At 39.5% G+C, this 24,384-nt stretch overlaps 1 protein-coding gene across 2 annotated transcripts; it reads right to left on the reverse strand.

The window, feature by feature from the left end:
• Nucleotides 1–2,035: 2,035 nt before the first annotated feature.
• On the reverse strand, nt 2,036–21,055 carry LOC311037067 (guanine nucleotide-binding protein subunit alpha-14-like). 2 transcript variants are annotated; one of them, XM_084046132.1, is made up of 8 exons: nt 20,952–21,055; nt 10,460–10,644; nt 8,605–8,759; nt 7,735–7,863; nt 6,050–6,182; nt 5,479–5,632; nt 3,124–3,314; nt 2,036–2,798 (listed from the first exon to the last, which is right to left on the reverse strand). In XM_084046132.1, the coding sequence occupies exons 1-7, from the start codon at nt 21,052–21,054 to the stop codon at nt 3,124–3,126; spliced, it is 1,050 nt and encodes a 349-aa protein (XP_083902258.1). In that variant the 5' UTR covers nt 21,055; the 3' UTR covers nt 2,036–2,798. The 2 variants fall into 2 exon arrangements, with proteins under 2 accessions (XP_083902258.1, XP_083902257.1); XM_084046131.1 differs by lacking the exon at nt 20,952–21,055 and adding an exon at nt 12,326–12,570.
• Nucleotides 21,056–24,384: the final 3,329 nt, after the last annotated feature.

Raw genomic sequence — 24,384 nt, forward strand, 5'->3', positions numbered from 1 at the left:
TGGATTGAATGGGTGAAAACAACTTGCTTTTATTCGCGATGCCATGGAAGATGCACTACACTACCCACAATCCTGAGCGTTTAACAGGTGGAAGCGATCATGTCACTGATTGGCGGAGATCGATGTTACCATGGAAATGTTCCCCGACCGCACCCCGGCACATCTGACGTCACGCTGTTGGCTAGACGAGTGTTTCCCAAACAGTGGGTCGGGAGCCATTTTTGGTCACAAAACCATTTCTATGGGTCGCGAGTAAATTCCCCCCCTTTCTACGTAAAAAAAAAACATGTCAAAAGACTATTTTTAATCTCAGAAATAACATTTAAAATATCTAACCATTTACAAAAGAATTTTAGGAAAATAAATCCATATAAAACGTTTTAAAAATAGTGAAAATAGCAGATCTACAAGTTCACAATGCCTCACCATGCATTGCAACATTGTGAGCTTGTAGGCTATTTCCACTTTGTTTTTTTACAGCAATGGCTTAAGACTTAAGTTATTAACTCATAGAACATTTGATTTGTGTATTTAGTGTGTATTTAGACACCAAATGTAGCCTATCTTTTGGGTCTCATGCTGAAAAGGTTTGGGAACCCGAACCCCTTCAACAGAAGGCAATGAGGCATATGAGGCTACAATAAAAGCAACAACTTTACCCTCACAGTATCACAGTATTGATACTTTTACTCAAGTAAACAGAATGTAGTACTTTTTTCCACAACTACAACAGAACCAAACATAAGTGTCATGTTCTGACAGGATGCATTCTTTCAGAGATGAGGACGAGTGTCCAAAGCATTTGTTGTTCTCACTTACCTATAAGTCCGCCCTGTTGGACAAGAGTATCAGAGTATCACACTTCACTTTCTCACACACACACACACACACACACACACACACACACACACACACACACACACACACACACACACACACACACACACACACACGCGCACGCACGCACACGCACACGCACACGCACACACACACACACACACACACACACACACACAGACTGTTTGGTACAAAGGTCTTTCTTTACCATAGCAACTCAATCATTCATCCTGCATGGCCACACCTGATCCTGCTGCCTACGGTCTCATTAATCTGTCATGTATCATAACATAAAGTTGTTCAGTTCAGGACCCCCTCCATGTACCCCACGTTTGAATACAGGCCGATATATTTCTAATCTCTGGGACCCCAATCTACAATATAAAATCCTCAGAGTTAATTTAACTCTGAGAGTGTACAAATAACACCAAATCCATTACGGGTCTATTTGGTTCCAATCGTAAACACTCTCAGACAGAGTCACAGTTCCGTAAAGGTCCATTTGGTTCCTAACTTTCAAACATTTAGCTGTGGACTCCCTCGAACCCCTGCAAGGACCCCTATACAATTAGCATTTAAACACAAGAAAATGATTACAGATCACATATGTTTGCCAGTGGTAGAAAAGGTATTCACATGTTTTACTTGAGTAAAAGTATCAATATCGCAATGTAGAAATACGCAATGTTACTACTAAAAGGCCTGTGTTCAAAATGTTACTTGAGTAAAAGTACAAAAGTAGTGGCATCAAAATATAGGCCTACTTAAAGTACCATAAGTAAAAGTACTAAAACGTTTAATCTAAACTTTTAATCTAAACTTTTTAAATAGTAGATCTACAAGCTCACGGCGCGTCGCGATATGACGCGTTGTGAGCTTGTAGATTGGCTATTTTCAAATGTATAAAATAGGGCTAAAGTGGTTAATGCATGTTTTATAATATAATCATTTATATCTGCAAAGCTAATAACAAAAGTTTTCAAATAATTGTAGTGGAGTAAAAGTACAACATTATCCTCAGAGATGTAGTGGAGTAGTAAAAGTAAAAGTATTGAAAATTGGCAATACTCCACTAAAGTAAACGATACCTCAACATTTGACTTAAGTACAGTACTTGGGTAAATGTACTTAGTTACTTTACACCACTGATTTATGCACGATTTATAGTTCCATTGTTGCTCATACAGACACGATTACGTCAAGTAACATTAATTTATTGTGGAGGTGGTGGGGAAAGGAAGACAATCAAAAAGGAGAAACGGTTAATTGCTTAATGTGCTGCTCGGCTCTTGCATAAATAATTACCACACAAACCGGAAGAATGTTTAAACTGTAAAACTTATCATTTTCACTTCCTCTTCAGAAATACGAGGTGGATCACATTCTCCAGCATGGCATGTCTCAGCAGTTTGACACTGATGTGCTGATATCACAACAACAAACCCATAAGGGAAGTTATACTCCCTAACTCTCCCTAACAGGAAGAGATTTATGAAAGAAGTTATGCAAATTAATGTAATTTCACTAGTTTGTTTTCCAAGCATGTAGAAAATGTAGTTGTATCAGTGGTGGAAAATAGTACTCAAATGTTTTGTAAAAGTACAATATTTGCCTCTGAGATGTAGTGGAGTAGAAGTAAAAGTATTGGGAAATTGGAGATACTCCAGTAAAGTAAAAGTACCTCAACATTGTGCTTAAGTACAGTACTTGAGTAAATGTACCTAGTTACTTTACACCACTGAGTTGTATTAGCTGTGTCACAGAGGAGCACGCACTGCATCGACTGGAATCTCAAACCTGACACTGCTACCTATCATAACCTGCTTTGGTCTTTCCCCCAGAAACAAGCCTCAGGCAGCAATAAACGTAAAGCAGGAAGTCATTAAGTTAAAACAAACAACGACCCGTAAAACACTGTAATAGCCTATATATACAAGCAGACGTCCGTCGTTGCAACCCCACTGAGCCATAGTCGGCTATTAGACCTCCGTCTAAAACCGGATTATAATTGGTCTAACAGTGGAAGTTTTTTAGCGGTCTAGGCTTAGCCTAGATGTTGATTAGCTGTCTTTTAAGCGTCTGTATATAGACGTCTATATTATAGAAATCATTTCAACGGGTATAATATAGACGGTCTATAAATAGACGCTTAAAAAAACAGCTAATCAACGTCTAGGCTAAGCCTAGACCGCTAAAAAATGTCACTGTTAGACCAATTATAACCCCGTAGCCCTTAGACGTATTTTAGACGTTTAATAGCCCGAAAAATGCTCAGTGGGAAAGCACTTATACGAGGTTGAAATTGTCAAAGTTCTCTTTTAAGATGGCGTGTTTGACGTCTTTGAAGACGACGCGAATGTTCTCAGTGTCCGTGGCACAGGTATAGTGTCTGTAAAGGTCTTTGGGGTGTCCGACATGGTGGTCCTCGTACATTTTCAAGATGAACTTCTTTGCGGCCTCTGCGTCTCTCGGGGGCCCTGTAAAATGGACGGGAATCACACAATAATACGTTTAATCACATGTTTTCAGTGGAACACATTAAGACCGGGAACGCATCTGTGTGTCATTTGAAAATGTCATTTGGGCTATTCAAAAATAGCAGATCTACAAGCTCATAGTGCGGCACCGAGTGCCGCGCTATGAGCTTGAAGATCTGCTACTTTCGAAAAAATTAAATTTTTGGGGAAAATCTTTGAATATATATATATTTTAAAGCGAACATTTTTTACTCAAATATTTGCTTCTGGGGGGTCCCTGGAACATCATATTTTAAGATGGGGGTCCGCGGCCAAATACATATAATTTTGGGGGTCTTTGACATGAAAAAAGTTTGAGAACCACTGATATTATAGCAACATTTAGAAGACATTTGTATAATCCCATGAAGCAAAGATTTGAGTTACAACTGTTCACTTTAAAAAATATATACATTCAAAGATTTGGACAAAATGTTCACGGATTTAAAAAAAAAATAGCAGATCTACAAGCTCATAGCTTATCTGCTATTTTTGAATAGCTAAAGAAATCTAAAATGACACAGATGCTTTCCCGGTCTTAAAGTGTTAAGAAATATGACAGCATGCTTCACCGTCATTAATGGTATGATTTACTGGTATTTAATGTGATTGTTTCTTGTCATTGTTTGTGCGTTGTGCCTAAGGACCCCCTGGAAGTACGAGATGATGCATCTCAAGGGGTTTAACTTCCAATAAAACGTTAAATAAATGACAGCGATGCGGTAAGGAACAAGGTGCTTGCGCCAAGTTCCGAAAAGCATCACTGAACAGTGCCAATAAATGGCACACCCTTGAGTGTAATATTGTTATTATACAAGGTTGTTATCTCCGTTTCCCTGGGAATACAAGGAGCCTGACTGACACGTTGATTCATCCAGCCAACTACAGCTGATGAGCACAATAGAGATGGTGATTTCCAGTGGTGGAAACATTTTTCATTTTACAAGTATCAATACGGAGTTTTTTGTTGCGCCAGATGCACTGTCTTGAAACTGCTGCCACGGGAGAAGGGACAGGGACGTGCAAAGATAGACTCTAGGTGGTGCTAGAGCACCTGCCCTTTGCCCTCGTGACCAGAAGTGCCCTTTTGAAAAAAAGGGGAAAAAAGTTGTTGTTTTTTCAGTTTACAGCAGGGGTCTTCAACAGGGGGTCCGGGACCCCTAGGGGGTCCTCAGAGTTACTACAGGGGGTCCGCCAAATCTTTATGTGATATGATTTTTCTTTTTACCATAACCACTCGAAACCTAGCATCCCTTTTCTGAGGAGAACTTTAGGCAAAAATAGCCGATCTACAAGCTCACAACGCCTCGCGCTGCGAGGCGTTGTGGGCTTGTAGATCGGCTATTTTTGGCAAAGAGTTATAGGTGTAGAGGGGAAAAAGAGCAGCAAAAGTTTATCTGAAACACAATTTTATACAAAGTAGAGGGGGTCCCTCACCCCCTATCAGCTAGGGGGTCCTTGGCCTGAAAATGTTGAAGACCCCTGGTTTACAGTATGTAGCCCATGGTGACAACGATCAATTCTGGATTAAAAGCTTCTAATATATTAACAATTCCCCAAAATGTGCGTTGCAATTTTCTTCTATAAATCTCACACTACTAAGGCCGTAAGGTGCCCTTTTTTTTTACTTGAGCAACTGCCCCTCAAAATGTCTGTGCACGCCACTGAGAAGGGAATATCGGCGATGGAATATGTTTTCTCTGGGAGACACACACGTACGCCGTGTGTTTACCAACAGTCGGACACGCGGTCATAAGGGATGTACATTTTCTGTGGCGAGCTGAAAAAGTAAGGAAACCGTGCATCTTTGACGAGAAATGGCGTGTTTACATGGAGCTGCATGAAAAGGGGCTGACCCGGTTGATAGCGTGTGTGTTTACAAACGATGTGATCATAATGATTTTTTTTTTTTTGAGCCAGAATATAAATCTGGCAGTGAATGAGTTAATGTTATATACATCAAGGCAATTATGTTTCTGCTCTCATTTTCGATTTAGGACAAGAATTTTCCTTTTGGTCCTAAAAAAAAAACTGCTTATCAATTAATCGATCGACAAGGTTATCAACTATCAATTCATTAATTGACAATTTGCATCCCTAGTACAAAGCATAGTGTGTGTTTTACCAGTAAATGCTGGAAAGTAGTCCGCCAAGTTGGACTTTAGGATCTTCTCCTCCAGCAAGTCTGTTTTGTTGAGGAAGAGGATGAGGGAGGAAGTCTGGAACCATTGGCTGCTGATGATGGTCTTGAACAAGGCTTTGCTCTCCTCCATTCGATTCTGTTGAAGAGAGAGAGTGAAGATCTTACTTAACCCATTAAGACCGGGAACGCAGCACGTGTGTCATTTTTAGATGTCTTTGGCTATTCAAAAATAGCAGATCTACAAGCTAATAGCGTGGCACGAGCTTGTAGATCTGCTATTTTTGAAAAATCGTGAACATTTGTGCAAATCTTTGAATATTTATATTTTTTAAAGCGAACATTTGTAACTCAAATCTTTGCTTCTGAGGAGGTCCCTGGAACTAAACTTTTTTACAATTGTTTGCTTTAAAAGCTTGGAAATTGGAAATACTCAAGTAAAATTGTACTTAAGTACAGTACTTAAGTAAATGTACTCAGTTACTTTCCACCACTGACTGCAGTCATGCGACACATCGATGGAAACCTATATCGAGTGAAAAAGACCTTCACTTACGACGCTCTCACTAGCCTCAGCCAGGACCTGGTCATACTCGCTGATGGCCACCAGGAAGATGATGGTGGTGACGTTCTCAAAGCTGTGGATCCACTTTTTCCTCTGACCGCGCTGACCACCCACATCCACCATCCTGCACCCAACCAACAACATGAACACATGGATGAACCAACACACACCAGCATCATGTTCTGCCCTAACCTATACCCTAACCCATACCCTAAGCCAGACCCTAACCCATACCCTAACCCAGACCCTAACCCATCAACAACATGAACAAATGGATGAACAAACCAGTGTTGATTTTGACTAAAATCCCATTTAGTTTTAGCCATATTTCAGTCATTTGAAATGTTTTACTGTTAGTCTAGTTTTATTCGACTAAATACCATAAGATTTAATCGATGTATTTTGGCGGTGCCTTGATGGCGTCGTAATGGCCGATTTTACACTTGGTTGCATGCTGAAAATAGCAGATCTACAAGCCCACAACGTGCCGTGCTGCGTCGCGTTGTGAGCTTGTAGATCTGCTATTTTCAGAGCGCGACACCCGAGCGCAACCAAACATAAAATGACTTGTCTTTTAGTTCTACTGGATCTCTTCTCCACTAGTCCCTCACTAACATTTTAGTGTAGTTTTTATTTGTTGACAAACTTGTGTATAGTAGATCTACATTTGCATACCTAAATCTAGACGAAATGCATTGTTCATTTTATTAGCTATGGCTGTGTTGCGTAGGTCACATTGTCCCAAGCTCAGCCAAGCCCATTTTTAAGATAATTTGGAACATAAACGAAGGGTAGGTGTAAAAATGATTGGAGTAGAGCACCGAAGTCTGACGTACTTTACGCATCCTACCTGGGTCGCGTTTTTTCCCCATTCTTAATTATCATAGACATGTTTAATATCACGTCAAATAAGAACTGTCTTCCAAAAATAAACAAATGATCACGGCGGTTTGACTCTTATGGATATGAAGCATCGAGAAAACGCTAATGTTACTTCCGCCAAATTAGTTACATTTTCGCCAGAAACAGACAAGTAGGCCTATCAAATATAAGTGACTGACTATCATAAACGATACAGAGCCACCTCCCTGACAATATCGCCGAGACGGTTTGTTTATTTTTGTAACACAATTCTTATATGAGACGATTCTAAGATGACCCAATGTTATTCTCCATAGAGAAATTACTTCCGCGACCCAGGGGATGAACGACTGACGTCAGGACCTCTGTACTCTATGGCAGGGGTCTTCAACAGGGGGTCCTCAGAGTTGCTACAGGGGGTCCGCCAAATCTCTGTGTGATAAGCTCATTGTTTTTTACATTAACCACTTGAACCCTAGCATCCCTATTCTAAGGACAACTTTAGCCGAAAATAGCAGATCTACAAGCTCACAACGCCTCGCGCTGCGAGGCGTTGTGAGCTTGTAGATCGGCTATTTTCGGCAAAGAGGGGGAAAAAAAGAGCAGACCAAATACAGAGTGTAAGTATTGACGGTTTAAGTCGTTAAATGTCTGAAAATACACATGAACATGAATCCCACATCTATAAAAAGCTTTAGTCTGCAACACAATTTTATGTAATTTATAGTGGGGGTCCCTGCTTCATCTCCCTCTCAGTTAGGGGGTCCGTGGGCTGAAAAGGTTGAAGACCCCTGCTCTATGGAGAAGCCACTTACCGAAAGAGGACAACATTCATGTCAAAGGTGTACTCTATGATGCCTGACGTAGCAGTCCTAACTCTCAGGACGTCCTGCAAGGTGGGAAGGTAGAACGCGGACGTGATTCTGTCCAAGTCACTCAGGTAGCTGAGAAGTTAAGAACAAAAAGAGCAGGTTTAATACCTGGCTGATAGCACAATGCCACATTTGTTATGGTTTAAAGGGGAGTGCCATCGAAACCATTTTACTTCTAAACATCTAAATCAAAGAAAGGGTTTAAATGTCATATCAGTACAGTGCTTTACGTTGGTTCTCAAAGTGGGGTCCGGGGACCCCCGGGGGTCCTTGAGGGAGTTCCAGGGGGTCCCCAGCTAAATGGTAGTTGGGAACCAAATGGACCCTTATGGGTCTGTAACTAAGAGTTAAATTAACATTGATTTTACGATATAAATTGGGGTCCAAGAGATAGAAATGCCATTAGATGGGGGTCCGTAGCCTAATGCATGTCAAACTGGGGGTCCAAGAAATTAAAATGCTTGAAAATCAGTGCTATAGAGCCGTAAAAATCTTCTCTTATGGGGGTCCTTGGCATATCGTTTCAAATGGGGGTCCGCGGGCTAATACGTGTCAATTTGGGGGTCCTTGACATGAAAAAGTTTGAGAACCACTTTAGAAAACAGCTGAATTACTGTAATGACTACAAACTTTATCGAACAACGAAAAGCAAAAAAGAAGAAGAAGCATATCTTTAAGCTCACAACATATGAAATTTTGAAAAAAATGCAATTGGTGGTTAATTTTATATATAAAAAAATGTGTTTGCCAGATGAACACGCTGTGAGTTCATGCAAATGGTTAGATTTATTTGAGATGTATGAATAGTCTTACTATTTGGCTGAATCAGACAACTGGAATTCCCTTCTGCGCTCGTAACACTTTTGAATCCCCTGGTCTTTCCACACCCGTCTGACTGCGTCGACCTGCAGCGGTTCCAGAACGGTCACCTTCACCTCATCCACCCGTTTTAGCGTCTCTGCATAGCTCTGAAACATATACAAGTGGTGGAAAAAGTACTCACACCTTTTGCTTAAAGTAATAACATCAATACTGCAATATTAATACATTAAGACCTGGAACTGTGTCATTTTTAGATTTGAGCTAAAAAGCATTCTTTTACACTTTGGGCTATTCAAAAATAGCAGATATACAAGCTCATAGCGCTATGAGCTTGTATATCTGCAAATCTTTGAATATATATATATTTTTTAAGCGAACATTTTTAACTCAAATCTCTGCTTCTGGGGGTCCCTGGAACAAAACATTTTGATGGGGGTCCGCTGCCAAATACATATAATTTTGGGGATCCTTGACATGAAAAAGATTGAGCACCAGTGATATAGAAACATATTTTTTTAAGAATACTGTTGAGATTTAGGAGACATGTAGAATCGGCTTCAGGTCTCAATGGGTTAAGTAATAGCATCAATACTGCAATGTATTAATACACCAAGTTACAAGTAAAAGTCACGGAATTCAAAAATGTACTCGAGTAATAGTACCAACAGTAGTCTACTAAAACAGTAGATTTAGTAGACTAAAATCGTATGATATTTAGTCGACTAAAACTAGACTAAAACAAAATTTGCCGTCAAAATAAACACTGCATTACTGTCAACTCAGTCTGTGTCGAGGGCTGTGGACGGTTCAGAAACCCGTCTACCAGTGACATCATCTGTATAGGCAGGTTTGGTCATTTCAAACTTTCCAGGAAGAGAAACGCTGTAGCAATCCCCATCGATGATGTCATTGGTAGGCAGGTTTCTAAACTTTCCATGGCCCACCAATGAGACACAGAGTGAGTAGCCATTATCTTTCTTATAATGAGCATTAAGTAAGGACCAATCAAATGAAGATAATAAGGCTGAAAATGTCCGAAGTTCTCCTTTAATCATGATGTTGGAACACCAAATAACGATATTTTCAATATTGATAGAAAGATAGAAATGTATAGGGTTGAAGAGGTTAATGTATGTTTTGTAATAATAATCAAAATCTACAAAGTAACTAGTAACCAAAGTTTTCAAATAATTGCAGTGGAGTAAAAGTACAATATTTGCCTCTGAGATGTAGTGGAGTACAAGTACCGAAAATTGGAAATACTCCAGTAAAGTAAAAGTACCTCAGTACTTAAAGGACGACTTCACCGATTTTCAACCGATCTTCATATAATTGATCCTCACCAATACTCATGATAAAAATGTACCATTTTTTTCTACTCGGTCTGTCTCAGAGGAGGGCTGTGGACAGTTCAGAGTCCCGTCTACCAGTGACATCATCGATGGGGAATCCAAGCTAATAGAAACTGCAGGCTTTCTATTCCTGGAAAGTTGCAATGCAATAAAAGAAGCCATTGTTATCGTGTTAATAAAAATCTAAATAAAAAATGTTTAATCTTGTTGGGAAAAAAATCCTGCTTAACGATGATGTCACTGGTTTCTGGACTGTCCACAGCCCTCCTACTACTACTAGCTACTTGGACACAGACCAAGTTGAAAAAAATGGTACCATTTTATCATGAGTATTAGTGAGGACCAATTATATGAAGATAGGTTGAAAATCGGTGAAGTCGTCCTTTAAGTAAATGTACTTAGTTACTTTCCACCACTGATAACAATAACAGACTGACATGTCAAAATGTCACGTGGGTTCATTTGTATTTAGATAATATGGCTCAGTGTCTTACGATGTTCTCTTTGTCTACGTAGTCGATGTGAAGGTCCTTCATCGCCTCCATTAGTGCCTGAATGGCCGTGATGATGTTTTGATGCACCAGCTTGATGAATCCTCTCCTGTCTGCTTCAGTGTACCCGTTGCCATGGAGGATCCTCATCTGTTTGATGAACGTGCTCTTCCCACTCTCACCGGTCCCTGCATGCGTGGGGAAATTGGGGAAAATATATAGACCAATGAGATCAAAGCCAAACTGCAGAAATAGGACATCTGTGACATGCAACTGAAAATTATCTGAACGTCAATCAGCTGCAGGGACGTGCACAGATAGACTCTAGGTGGTGCTAGAGCACCTGCCCTTTTTGCCCTCTTGACCATAAGTGCCCTTTTGAATTTTGATTTTTTTTTTTTTCAGTTTACAGCAGGGGTCTTCAACAGGGGGTCCGGGACCCCTAGGGGGTCCTCAGAGTTACTACAGGGGGTCCGCCAAATCTTTATGTGATATGATTTTTCTTTTTACCGTAACCACTCTTCATGGGGTGCAACACACCCCATGAAGCCTTGAATTCATGGAGATGTTTTAGTTTCGCATTCCTAAGTCAATAATTTGATGATGACCGGTGGAAAGATGCTAATGTATCCGGTAGATGACTCAAAAGAGTCTCTTTGAGTCTCCTACCGGAAATACACCCGTTCATCAAATTATTGGCTCAGGAATGCGTCAAAAACAAAGAAATCTCCATGAATTCAAGGCTTCATGGGGTGAGCAATTGATAGAAAATAAGTAATGTTTTGAGTGAACTACTCCTTTAATGTAAAAAAAAAAAAAAAAATCCTATCACACAAATATTTGGTGGCCCCCCCCCCCGCAGTAACTCTGAGGACCCCCTAGCGGTCCCGGACCCCCTGTTGAAGACCCCTGTTATAGACTGTGATTTAAAGTGCATGGACTGTGTGGACAGCCTTTTAAACCAACAGGCTACGAGTGGCAGCAGGTTTTGCAAGTCTTTATCAGGTATGTGAAGAATGCAGCGACTCGTCTTGTGGTGACACACAGGTCAACAATGATAATTCATTAAAGTGTAATCATTTAAATAGAACCGTGAAAGGTCTTTTAAATGCCATATACATCTAATAACACTGGTTTTAAAATGACTGTAATTAGGTTGTTTAACATTTGACAATGGTCTTTGACAGCCAAAACCAGTGGTGGTACATTTACTCAAGTACCGTACTTAAGTGCAATTTTTAGGTATTTTTACTTTGAGTATTTCCAATTTCCAATACTTTTGCTTCTACTCCACTACATCTCAGAGGCAAATATTGTACTTTTACTCCACTAAAATGATTTGAAGACTTTAGTTACTAGTTACTTTGTAGATTTTGATTATTATTACAAACATACATTAACCACTTATAGCCCTATATACATTTCAGCCATTTGAAAATAGCAGATCTACAAGCTCACAATGCGTCGCATTGTGAGCTTGTAGATCTGCTATTTTCAAAATATTTTTTTTTTACATTTTATACATTTGCAGTACTTTCTACTTTTGGTACTTTAAGTACATTTTGATACCAACACTTTTGTAATTTTACTCAAGTGAATTCTGATTTCCGACCTTTTACTTGTAACAGAGTACTTTTGCATTGCAGTATTGATACTTTTACTTAAGTACTTTTTCCACTACTGGCCAAAACTTGACAGTGTCAGAGGCCTATTTCTGTGTGGCCAAAAAAATCTGAATCCTGCTGGAAATCCAATTTATTCTAGTAATTCAGCCCGTCAACAAAAGGAAATCTCCACTTCATACCCGAGTCGCGTTCTATCAAAGGTGTAGGAGTAATCATTGTTGAATTAATTCTGGTTAAGACTCACCTAAAAGAAGCAACTTCAATTCTTTAGTTAAGCTTCTTTTATCGCGACGAAGTTGTCTCTCTATTTCCAGGTGTATTCTGTGTCTCTCTCGGTCGTCACTAGACATGCAGCACAGATCCATGGCTGGACGCGTTCAGAGCAACACTAAACAGTGCTGCCGGATAGATGACTGACCTGTCAGACCAATGAATGGATATAGACGGCCTCGGCTCTAATGTTTTCTTCTTCTTCTTGACTTCCTCCGCTGGGACCACGCAGGGACAGTCCTCCGCCGTGTCCCAAACAGGAACAGGTGGATTGGCAGCTTTGAGCAGTCATCCTTCCTCATAGAACCCGTCCTCCAGGTGCATTTCACATTCCTTTCTCTGTGCATGTGTCACCCTGCCTGCTGCTTTGGCTGCAGGCCCACGCCACTACAGTAATGCATGCAGTATCTATGGGCATGGTAATAAGCAGGCCTGGCCACTTTATGTTAACCCAGGGAGGTCAATGGTGACTTTCCCCAAAACGGGTTTGAAACACGCTTTCTTGACTCTGCTGCAGCAGCGTATGTCAAATAAAAAAACGCTGATTCATGAGAGGTTTTATATACCTACTGTATGTACTCAGTGGTGGAAAGTAACTAAGTACATTTACTTAAGTACTGTACTTAAGTACAATGTTGAGATACTTTTACTTTACTGGATTATTTCCAATTTTCAGTACTTTTACTCCACTACATCTTAGAGGCAAATATTGTACTTTTACTCCACTACAATTATTTGAAAACTTTTGTTACTAGTTACTTTGTAGATTTTGATTATTATTACAAAACCTACATTAACCACTTCAGCTTTGTATACATTTCGGCAATTTGAAAATAGCATACCTACAAGCCCACAATGCGTCGCGACGCGACGCATTTAAGAGCTTGTAGATCTGCTATTTTCAAAAGATATAAGAAGAGATAAGATGAAATGGGACATTCTGCACAATGAGTACCTTCTACTTTTGGTTCTTTAAGTACATTTTGATACCAATATACATTTGTACATTTACTAAAGTAAACGTTTTATTACGGACTTTTACTTGTAACAGAGTATTTCTACATTGATTGCAGTATTGATACTTTTACTTAAGTAAAGCAATTGAGTACTTTTCCCACCACCGTAGGCACTGTACTTACAGTATGCAGCGTGCACGAACGTGCACGCACCAGAGCTTGTCGCCGTGCGGTCTCTGATCAAATGGATATGGAAGGAATTCATCCAGGCGCTCTCTTGGCAACAACAGCAGAATGAATGTAAAAAAATAAATAATGCTGACAATGTATTGAGTCGAGTGAACAATAACACTCAGACTGCAATTACTTTAACCCATGAAGACCTGGAACGCATCTGTGTAAACAATTACCTTATCTGTGTAACCATTATCTTATACTTTGGCCTTTCAAAAATAGCAGATCTACAAGCTCATAGCTTGCATGAGCTTGTTGATCTGCTATTTTGAAAAAAACTTTAACATTTGTGCAAATCTTTGAATATATATATTTTTTTTTTTAACGAGAACATTTTTAATTCAAATCTTTGATTCTGGGGGTCCCTGTAACTAAATATTTAAAATATCCAAATACATATCATTTTGGGGGTCCTTGACATGAGAAAGTTTGAGAACCACTGATATTATATCAACATAAGTAAAAAAAAAAACTAATTATTATTACAATAGATGCATTAACCACTTCAGCCCTACATACATTTCGGCCATTTGAAAATAGCCGATCTACAAGCTCAAAATGTGTTGCGATGCGACTCATTGTGAGCTTGTAGATCGGCTATTTTCTGCAATTTTTTTTGTGAAGTGGGACATTCTACACAATTTAGTAGTACTTTTACTTTTGGTACTTTAAGTACATTTCTATGACAATTCTTTTGTACTTTTACTCGAGAAACATTTTGAATTCCGGACTTTTATTTGTAACAGAGCATTTCTACTTTGCAGTATTGATACTTTTACTTTAAGTAAACAATTTGAGTACTTTCTCCACCACTGGTTAGCTGTGTCTATGGAGCACGTACTGCATCGACTGGAATCTCAAACCTGCCACTGCTACCTATCATAACCTGCTTTGGTTTCCCTCTAGAACAAGCCTCAGGCGACAACACACGTAAAGCAGGAAGTCATTAAGTTAAAACAAACTACGACCCGTAAAACACTGTAACCCTAACCCTATATATACAAGCAGACGTCCGTCGTTTACAAAGCACTTATATGAGGTTGAAATTGCTATAGTTCTCTTTTAAGATGGTGTTTTTGACGTCGTTGAAGACGAGGCGAATGTTCTCAGTGTCCGTGGCACAGGTGTAGTGTCTGTAAAGGTCTTTGGGGTGTCCGTGGTGGAGGTCTTCGTACAGTTTCGAGATGAACTTCTTTGCGGCTTCGGCGTTTCTCGGGGGTCCTGTAAAATGAACGGAATCAGACAATAATACGTTTGATCACAGTGTTTTCAGTGGACCCATTAAGTCTGGGAAAGTATCTGTGTTTCATTAAGACCTGAAGCCGATTCTACATGTCTCCTAAATCCCAACAGTATTCTGAAAAACGTATGTTATATCAGTGGTGCTCAAACTTTTTCATGTCAAGGACCCCCAAAATTATATGTATTTGGCCGCAGACCCCCATCAAAATATTTTGTCCCAGGGACCCCCAGAAGCAAAAAATAGAGTTAAAAATGTTCACTTTAAAAATATATATATATTCAAAGATTTGCACACATTTTCACGATTTTTCGCTATGAGCTTGTATATCTGCTATTTTTGAATAGCCCAAAGTGTAAAATAATGCTTTTTAGCTCAAATCTAAAACTGAGACAGTTCCAGGTCTCAATGTGTTAAGTCTGGGAAAGTATCTGTGTCATTTTAAGATTTCTTTGGGCTATTCAAAAATACTGAAGGCAGTGAAATGATTATTTTAGCCAGAAGATGGCGATGCACTCCAGGGTATAGCATCAGAAGACTGGTATACCTTCGGTGTACCATGGCATAATTCCTAACTACACCAGTCTTCTGCCATCAGTGATTCTGATGACATCACTGAAACTCACCTGTGCGTGTACACAGGTGAGGTGATTATCGCCTCTCAAAAAAAACTGCTCTCAGCAGGAAATGCCCAAACAAGGCATTTCAAAGATGCTATTTTTGTCTAATGATCTCCCCCAGAATATGGATGCTGGGGTTCAAGTGGTTAAAAATACTGTGTTTACACATACAAAGTAGGGATGTTAACAATTAATCTATTATCGATTAATTGCCGATAAGAATTTACTCGATTAAATGTATCAATTTTCAATTAATAAAAAAAAAAAGGTCCAGCTGATGCTCGTTAATGTTATACATCAAGGCAATTATGTTTCTGCTCTCATTTTCGGTTTTGGACGAGAAATTTCCTTTTGGTCCAAAAAGAACGCAGCAATTAATCAATTAATCGACCGACAAGGTTATCAACTAATGAATGAATGGATAATTTGCATCCTTAATACAAAGCATAGCGTGTGTTTTACCAGTAAATGCTGGAAAGTAGTCTGCCAAGTGGGACTTAAGGATCTTCTCTTCCAGCAAGTCTGTTTTGTTGAGGAAGAGGATGAAGGAGGATTGCTCGAAAACCTCGTGGTTGATGATGACCTGGAACAAGGCTTTGCTCTCATCCAGTCGATTCTGTTAAGAGAGAGTTGAAGATCTCCATTATCTATTAAGACACTGGAACAAAATATTTTGAGATGGGGGTCCGCAGACAAATACGTATGAGTGTGCTGCATAAATAAAATTTGAGTTGAGTTGAGAGTTGTTTTTTGATACCTAGTATTACTTTAAGTACAGTACTTAAGTAAATGTACTTAGTTACTTTCCACCAATGACTGCAGTCATGTGATGATGTGACACATCGACGGAAACCTATATCAAGTCAAAGAGACGTTGTGACCTTCACTTACGTGCTCACTGGCCTCAGAAAGGACCTGGTCATACTCGCTGATGGCCACCAGGAAGATGATGGTGGTGATGTTCGCAAAGCAGTTGATCCACTTTCTTCTCTCACTGCGCTGACCACCCACATCCACCATCCTGCACCCAACCAACAACATGAACACATGGATGAACCAACACACACCAGCATCATGTTCTGTGTTGTTTTTTGAAAGGGGTACTCACAGTTTTTACTTAAAGGTAGGGTAAGTGATTTTCTATGGTTAAAATAAGTGTTAAATAGCTCTATATTCTGATAGTACTCATTGCTAGTAAAAGGAGTCTCCTTGTCTCTCCACCTCTTTATAAAACAGAAAATGCATTTTCGTTTCAGTTTCAGTTCCATTTCCAATGTTATCCAATCAGGATAGAGAACTCAGTCAGGATACAGATTAAACAAGTGAAATTGGAAGTGATGACACTAAGAAATTAGCAGACAAAATTGGAACTGGAACACTATACAAATTAAGCTTAAAAATGGGTACTTTCTCCTCATTGGCTGAGATTTTGACACCTACCGGAAAATGTATTTTCTGTTTATTAAAGAGCTGGAGAGACATGGAGACTCCTGTTACCGAACAAACACTCTATAACCATGATTACTATCAGAATATAGTGCTTTAACCTTTTAACAAAATACTTTTTGTTTTAACCAAAAAATATCACTTACCCTACCTTTAAGTAAAAGTATCAATACGATACTGTTATGTAGAAATACTCTGTTACAAGTAAGAGTCTGGAATTTAAAATGTACTTCCCCGCCCGGTTTCCCTGCCCCGAACACGGGCCAATTGTGATCGTGCAGACGCTCGACAAAGCCGGATGCACCTTTTTTTTGGTTGATAATTTGGAACATAGACAAAGGGTAGGTGTAAAAAATGATTGGAATAGAGACGCCGCTTACTGAAAGACGACACCATCCATGTTAAAGGGGTACTCTACGATGGCTGTGGTGGGAACCCTAACTCTCAGGACGTCCTGCAAGGTGGGAAGGTAGAATGCGGACGTGATTCTGTCCAAGGCACTCAAGTAGCTGAAAAGTTAAGAACAAAAAACAGCAATCTTAATACCTAGCTGATAGCACAATCCCAAATGTGTTATTGTCTCCGCCAGGCCGAAAGGCATGGCGAGAGAGTATGTTTTACCCTCCGTCCGTCCGTCCGTCCGTGTGTGTGTGTGTGTGTGTGTGTGTCCTCTCTGTGTGTTAACAGCTAATCTCCGGCACCGTTGGCCCGGTCGCTGCGAAACTGTGCACACCCACTCCCTGGATGCCAATTCAGAACCTCTGCCCCACATTTTTCACATGGGCCTGTTATAGCGCCACCAGGAGGCCAATTTCTGCAAAACCCATTTTTTCTCATTACACCTACAGCTTTTAACCAAACGTCATGCAAATCGGTACACAGTATCTCTATAGTCATGTGATCAACCCGGATCTGTCCGATTTCCCATATTGCATCCTCATTGGCTAAGGTTGGCTTCCAAAGTTTGCAGGATTGGTCCGTTTTGAACAAACTGCCTCCAATCATGAACGCAGCTTGCCATTTCCATAAAATTGCACACGCACATTCCCACTAGGCCGAGGAAGAAATGCCACTTGAACATTTTCAAATCAGCCTCATGGTGGCGCTATAACTGGCCGATTTGCATTTTTAACTATAACTGCACCGATCTGCGTGAAACTTTGCACGCACACTCCCTAGAGGCCAAGGAAAAACATTGGACTGCATTTTTCACATCTGCTTTTTACAGCGCCACCAGGAGGCCGATTTATGTAAAATACATTTTTGGAGATTATTCCTTCAGATTATGTCCAAAAAACACGCAAATTGGTACACTGCATCTCCACAGTCATGTGATTCTGATGGATCTGTCCGATATTTCATATTCCATCCTATTTGGCTTACAGTGGCTTCCAAAGTTTGCAGGATTGGTCAGTTTTAAACAAAATGCCTCAAAACATGAATGCAGTGTGCAATTTCCGTGAAAGTTTGCATGCAGATTCCCACTAGGCCGAGGAAGAAATGCCCCCCTTTTCACATTCACATTGGCCTTTATAGCGCCACCAGCAGGTCTAATTTAGCAAAACACATTTTTGGAACAAAATGCCTCAAATCATGAATGCAGTGTCATCCCATTGAAAGGCCTAAGAAGAAATGCCACCCTTTTCACATTGGCCTATTATAGCGCCACCAGGAGGCCACAATAACCTACCTGACCTGGCGGAGACCTGTGCTCCGAGGAGCACTTTTTCTAGTTCAATAGTATTTTTGGAAAATGAAAAAATAAATAAAAATACAATTAAAAAACAATTAAATAAAAGAAAAAAGTAATCGAAAAAACACGGCCCCCTCACATATTAGGGGGGCAGTATGGGTCACCAGAACCAAGGACGGGTGTTTTCGATGAATCTAACACGGTTAAGAGTTTGAAGTTAGTTTGAAGTTTGAAGTTGGTTTGAAGCTATATCTGCAATTCGAAAATTGCAGATATAGCTATGAGCTTGTAGATCTGCAATTATTTTGTTTAATCGTGAAAATGTGTGCAAATCTTTGAATATATATATATTTTTAACTCGAATCTTTGCTTCTGGGGGTCCCTGGAACAAAATATTTTCAGATGGGGGTCCGTGGCAAAATACGTATAATTTTGGGAGGTCCTTGACATGAAAAAGTTTAAGAACCACTGATAAATGGCAACATATAAGTTAAGTGTTCGCTTTAACAAATTATATATATATATTTTCAAAGATTTGCAAACATTTTAACATAAAAAAATGGCAGCGCTATGAGCTTGTATGGTTTACTGTAAGTGGTAAAAAATCTAAATGCTTTCCCGATCTTAATGGGTTAAAAAAAATGAGAAATAGGTGGTTAATCTTATGTAAAAAAAAAAGTGTTTGCCAGATGAACACGTTGTGAGTTCATGCACATGGTTATATTTGAGATGTATGAATAGTCTTACTATTTGGCTGAATCAGACAACTGGAATTCCCTTCTGCGGTCGTAACACGTTTGAATCCCCTGGTCGTTCCACACCCGTCTGATTGCAACCACCTCCAACGGTTTCAGAAAGGTCACCTGAACCACGTCCACCAGTTTTAGCATGGCCGCATAGCTCTGAAATATATATAGTGGAGGAAAAAGTACACATCTTTTACTTAAAAAGCATCAATTCTGCAATGTAGAAATACTTCCGTTAGGGTGCGCTCCCACCGCACTTTTATTTTACCTCTGGGGCGGAATCTGCCAATGCTTTGTCAATGCAAATGCGTGGATTCATGGTCTTGGGGATTTTTTCCATGAATCCACGCATTTGCATACTACTCAAAGAGTATTGGTATGAAAAAGTTACTTAAAGTACCAAAAGTAGAAAGTACTCATTATGCAGAATGTCTAATTTCAGGTTTTCTAATGTATACAAATCTCTTGAAAATAGCACATCTACAAGCTCACAATGCGTTGCATCGCGACGCATTGTGAGCTTGCAGTTCGGCTATGTTCAAATGGCCGAAATGTATATGGGGCTAATGTATGTGGTTAATGTATGTGGTTAATGTATGTTTTGTAATAATAATCAAAATCTACAAAGTAACTAGTGTTTTCAAATAATTGTAGTGGAGCAAAAGTACAACATTTGCCTCTGAGATGTGGTGGAGTACAAGTACTGAAAATTGGAATTACTCCAGTAAAGTAAAAGTACCTCAAAATTGTACTTATAATTACAGTACTTAAGTAAATGTACTTAGTTACTTTCCACTTTCCACATCTGATAATAATAGTAGACTGACATGTCAAAATAGCACGTGTGGGTTCATTTATATTTAGATATAGGGTTCAGTGTCTTACGCGGTTCTCTTCATCATTGTAGTCGATGTGAAGGTCCTTCATAGCATCGATTAGTGCCTGAATGTTCGTGATGATGTTTTGATGCACCAGCTTGATGTAGCCTTTCCTGTCAGCTTCAGAGTACCCAGAACCATGGAGGTGACGGATCTGTTTGATGAACGTGCTCTTCCCACTCTCACCAGTCCCTGCATGCGTGGGGAAATTGGGAAAATAAGCAGTGGTGGACAAATGGTACTCAGATATCTTACTTAAAGACACTGTAAACGTCACTGAAACTCACCTGAGCGTGTACTCAGGTGAGGTGATTAGCGCCTCCTAGAAAAACTGTGCTCTAAAAGGTAGGGTATAAGTGATTTACTTCGGTTGAAATAAGTGTTAAATAGCTCTATATGCTGATAGTACTCATTGCTATAGAGTGTTTGTTCAGTAAAAGGAGTCTCCCATGTCTCTCCAGCTCGTTATTAAACAGAAAATGCATTTTCAGTGCTCTCTCCTGATTGGCTTAAATGTTGTCACCTACCTGAAATATTAGTACTATATTCTGTTCACTAGAGAGCTGGAGAGACCCCTGTGACCGAACAAACGCTCTGTAGCAATGATTACTATCAGAATATACTACTTTAACCTTTTTAACAAAACAAAAAAGAATGACAACAAAAAAATCACTTACCCTACCCTACTGTAAGTAAAATATCTACTGTGGAGTGGTGGTGGAGTACTTCTTCCACCACTGCAAAGTGTGGGAGCGATCGTTGTTGAACGAATTCAGGTTAGACTCACCTAAAAGAAGCAACTTCAGTTCTCGAGTGGAGTGCCTATCACGACGAAGTTGTTTCTCTATTTCCAGGTTTATTCTGCGACTCTCCTGTTCTAGCGGAGTCATGCAGCACCAGCACAGATCCATGGCTGGACGCGTTCAGAGCAACACTAACAGTGCTGCCAGATAGATGACCTGTCAGACCAATGAATGGATATAGACGGCCTCGGCTCTCTGACCATGTCAGGGACAGTCCTCCTCCGGTCCCAAACAGAACCCGTCTAGGTGCATTTCACATTCCTCTCTGTGCATGTGTCACCTGCTTTGGCTGCAGGCCCACACTACAGTAATGCAGGTCACTTAAACCTATAGGGAGGTCAATGGTGACTTTCCCAAAACGGGTTTGAAACCTGCTTTCTTGACATGCTGCAGCAGCGTGTATCAAATTAAAAACGCTGATTCATGGGAGGTTTTAGATGTATAGGCAGGTTCATGTGTGTGCAGTAAATGTGTGATAGCCATGTACTCATTGGTGGAAAGTAACTACGTACTGTACTTTTTGAGGTATTTGTACTTTTACTTAAGAATTTCCAATTTCCAGTACTTTTACTTCTACTCCACTACATATCGGATCCAAATATTGTACTTTTACTCGACTGAATTTTTTTTAACACTTTAGTTTCTAGTTACTTTGTAGATTTTGATTATTATTACAAAACCACTTCAGCTTTGAATACATTTTGGCAATTTGAAAATAGCCGATCTACAAGCCCACAATGTGTCGCATCGCGACACATTGAGCTTGTAGATCGGCAATTTTCTAAAGATTTTTACACATTTGAAAACTTGAAATGGGACATTCTACATAATGAGTACTTTTACTGTTGGTACATTTTTATGACAATTCTTTTGTACTTTTACTCAAGTAAATGTTTTATTTCCAGACTTTTACTTGCAATAGAGTATTTCTACTTTGCAGTATTGATACTTTTTCTCAAGTAAAGCAATATTGAGTACTTTTTTCCACCACTGTATGCACTGTACTTGCTTGTCGCCGTGCGGTCTCTGATCAAATGGATATGGAAGGAATTCATCCAGGCGCTCTCTTGGCAACAACAGCAGAATGAATGTAAAAAAATAAATAATGCTGACAATTTATTGAGTCGAGTGAACAATAACACTCAGACTGCAATTACTTTAACCCATGAAGACCTGGAACGCATCTGTATAACCACTTTAACCATTATCTTATACTCTGGCCATTCAAAAATAGCAGCAGTTATGAGTTTGTGTATTTTGGAAAAATCGTGAAAATTTGTGAAAATCTTTTGAATACATATATATATTTTTAAAGAGAAGATTTTTAATTCAAATCTTTGCTTCTGGGGGGTCCCTGGAACAAAATATTTTCAGATGGGGGTCAAAATGGGGGCCAAATACATATCATTTTGGGGGTCCTTGACATGAGAAAGTTTGAGCACCACTAATATTATAACACGTTAAAAAAAAAAAAAAAAATAGGATTTAGAGGACATTTTGTAGAATCCCCCAGAAGCAAAGCTTGGAGGTAAGAATGTTCGCTTTAAAAAAAAGATACGCAAAGATTTGCTCAAATGTTTTCTAAATTAGCAACTGAATAGCCCAAAAAAAAATCTAAAAACTGACACGGAGATGCTTTCCCGGTCTTAATGGGTTAAAACACAATAGCATACACACACAACACGGCGTGTTAATGGATATTAAAACATTAGCGCCAAGAACATTTATTATTACCTCAAGCCTATATTCATTCATTTCAGCACTGAGAGAAAGATAGGGCCTGGCTAATTAACCCTTTACGACCGGGGAGAAGCATCTGTGTCATTTTAGATTTCTTTGGGCTATTCAAAAATAGCAGATATACAAGCTCATAGCGCGGCACTCGGTGCCGCGCTATGAGCTTGTAGATCTGCTATTTTTGAAAAAAAGAAATTGGGATTTTTTTTCAAAAAAAACTGTTATGATTTAGAAATCATTTTTAAGAATCGGACTCAGGTCTTAATGGGTTAAATAGGCAAGAGGTCATTAGGCACAAGATTCTTCTTTTCAGCAGTTGGGGGGGGGGGGGCCTTCATGATTCAATTTGCAGGACCATGATGATGTAGTGCTTACTGTAGAGAAGAGGAGTATGAGGACATTATTACTGAACCGTTTGTCAAAGTGCCAGCTCCTTGTCAAACGCACTAATCCAGAGAGTGACTTACTTAGGCTAATCCAATCAAAGATTGTTCCTGAATTAATTATAGCTTATGGCACCGTTTTGACTGTAAAACCCTCTTTAAAAAAAAAAAACAGTGATCCTCAACCTGCGGTCTGGGGCCCACTTGGTGGGCGGTGAGGATATTGCAACTGGGCCCCCAAATAAGTGGCAAAACACAACGATTATATTGACAATTTTTCTTGGTTAAAAGGGTTACCGTTAGGGGGCACGGTGGCGCAGTCGGTAGCGCTGTTGGCTCACAGCTAGAAGGCCCTGGGTTCGATTCCCGCCGGGGACGCTGTACTATATTAGTACTATATTCTGGTAGTAATCATTGCTACTCTCCAGCTCTTTAGTAAACAGAATATAGTACATTTTCAGGTAGGTGACAAAATTTAAGCCAATCAGGACAGAGCTTTAATAAAGAGCTGGAGAGACATGGGAGACTGCTTTTACTGAACAAACACTCTATAGCAATGAGTACTATCAGAATATAGAGCTATTTAACCAAAGTAAATCACTTACTGTACCCTACCTTTAACATTCATATATTTTTAATTAATAAGTAATAAATGAATACATTTTAAGTGAGGAAGGCTGCCTGGCTGCCTGCATGACAGCAGACATACTTTCCAACAGGTCTGTTAGAGGTCAATAGTTTATCATTTATCAGGGAAGTGTGGACTTACAGTAAATACTTTGTACTTTTTTCCCCCACTATCTGATCCCCATCATCTTGATAAAACGTGCAGTACGTTGCATAATCATCATGGGCAAGTCCATTGCAGCTCACTGGGTTAAACCATTCAATCCGGGGACGCATTTCTATGATTTCTTTGCCCATTCAAAAATAGCAGATCTACAAGCTCTGGAAATCATTGTGATCTCCAGATAATGATCTGATCAGATCTGCTATTCAAAAATAGCAGATATACAAGCTCATAGTGCGGCACCGAGTGCCGCACTATGAGATTGTAGATCTGCAATTTATTTTTAATCGTGAAAGTTTGTGCAAATCTTTGAATATATTAGTTTTTAAAGCGAACATTTGTAACTCAAATCTTTGCTTCTGGGGGGGGGTCCCCTGGAAAAAAATATTTTGACGAATGTTCGCTTTAAGAAAATATATATATAAAGATTTAAATACACTTTTAGGTATTTTTTGCCTTTATTGCACTTATATGCACTTTTCTCTGGCCTACCAAAGAAAACAACCG

The sequence above is a fragment of the Gymnoscopelus microlampas genome (assembly GCF_963454915.1).
Source record: "Gymnoscopelus microlampas genome assembly, chromosome: 21".
NCBI lineage: Eukaryota > Metazoa > Chordata > Actinopteri > Myctophiformes > Myctophidae > Gymnoscopelus > Gymnoscopelus microlampas.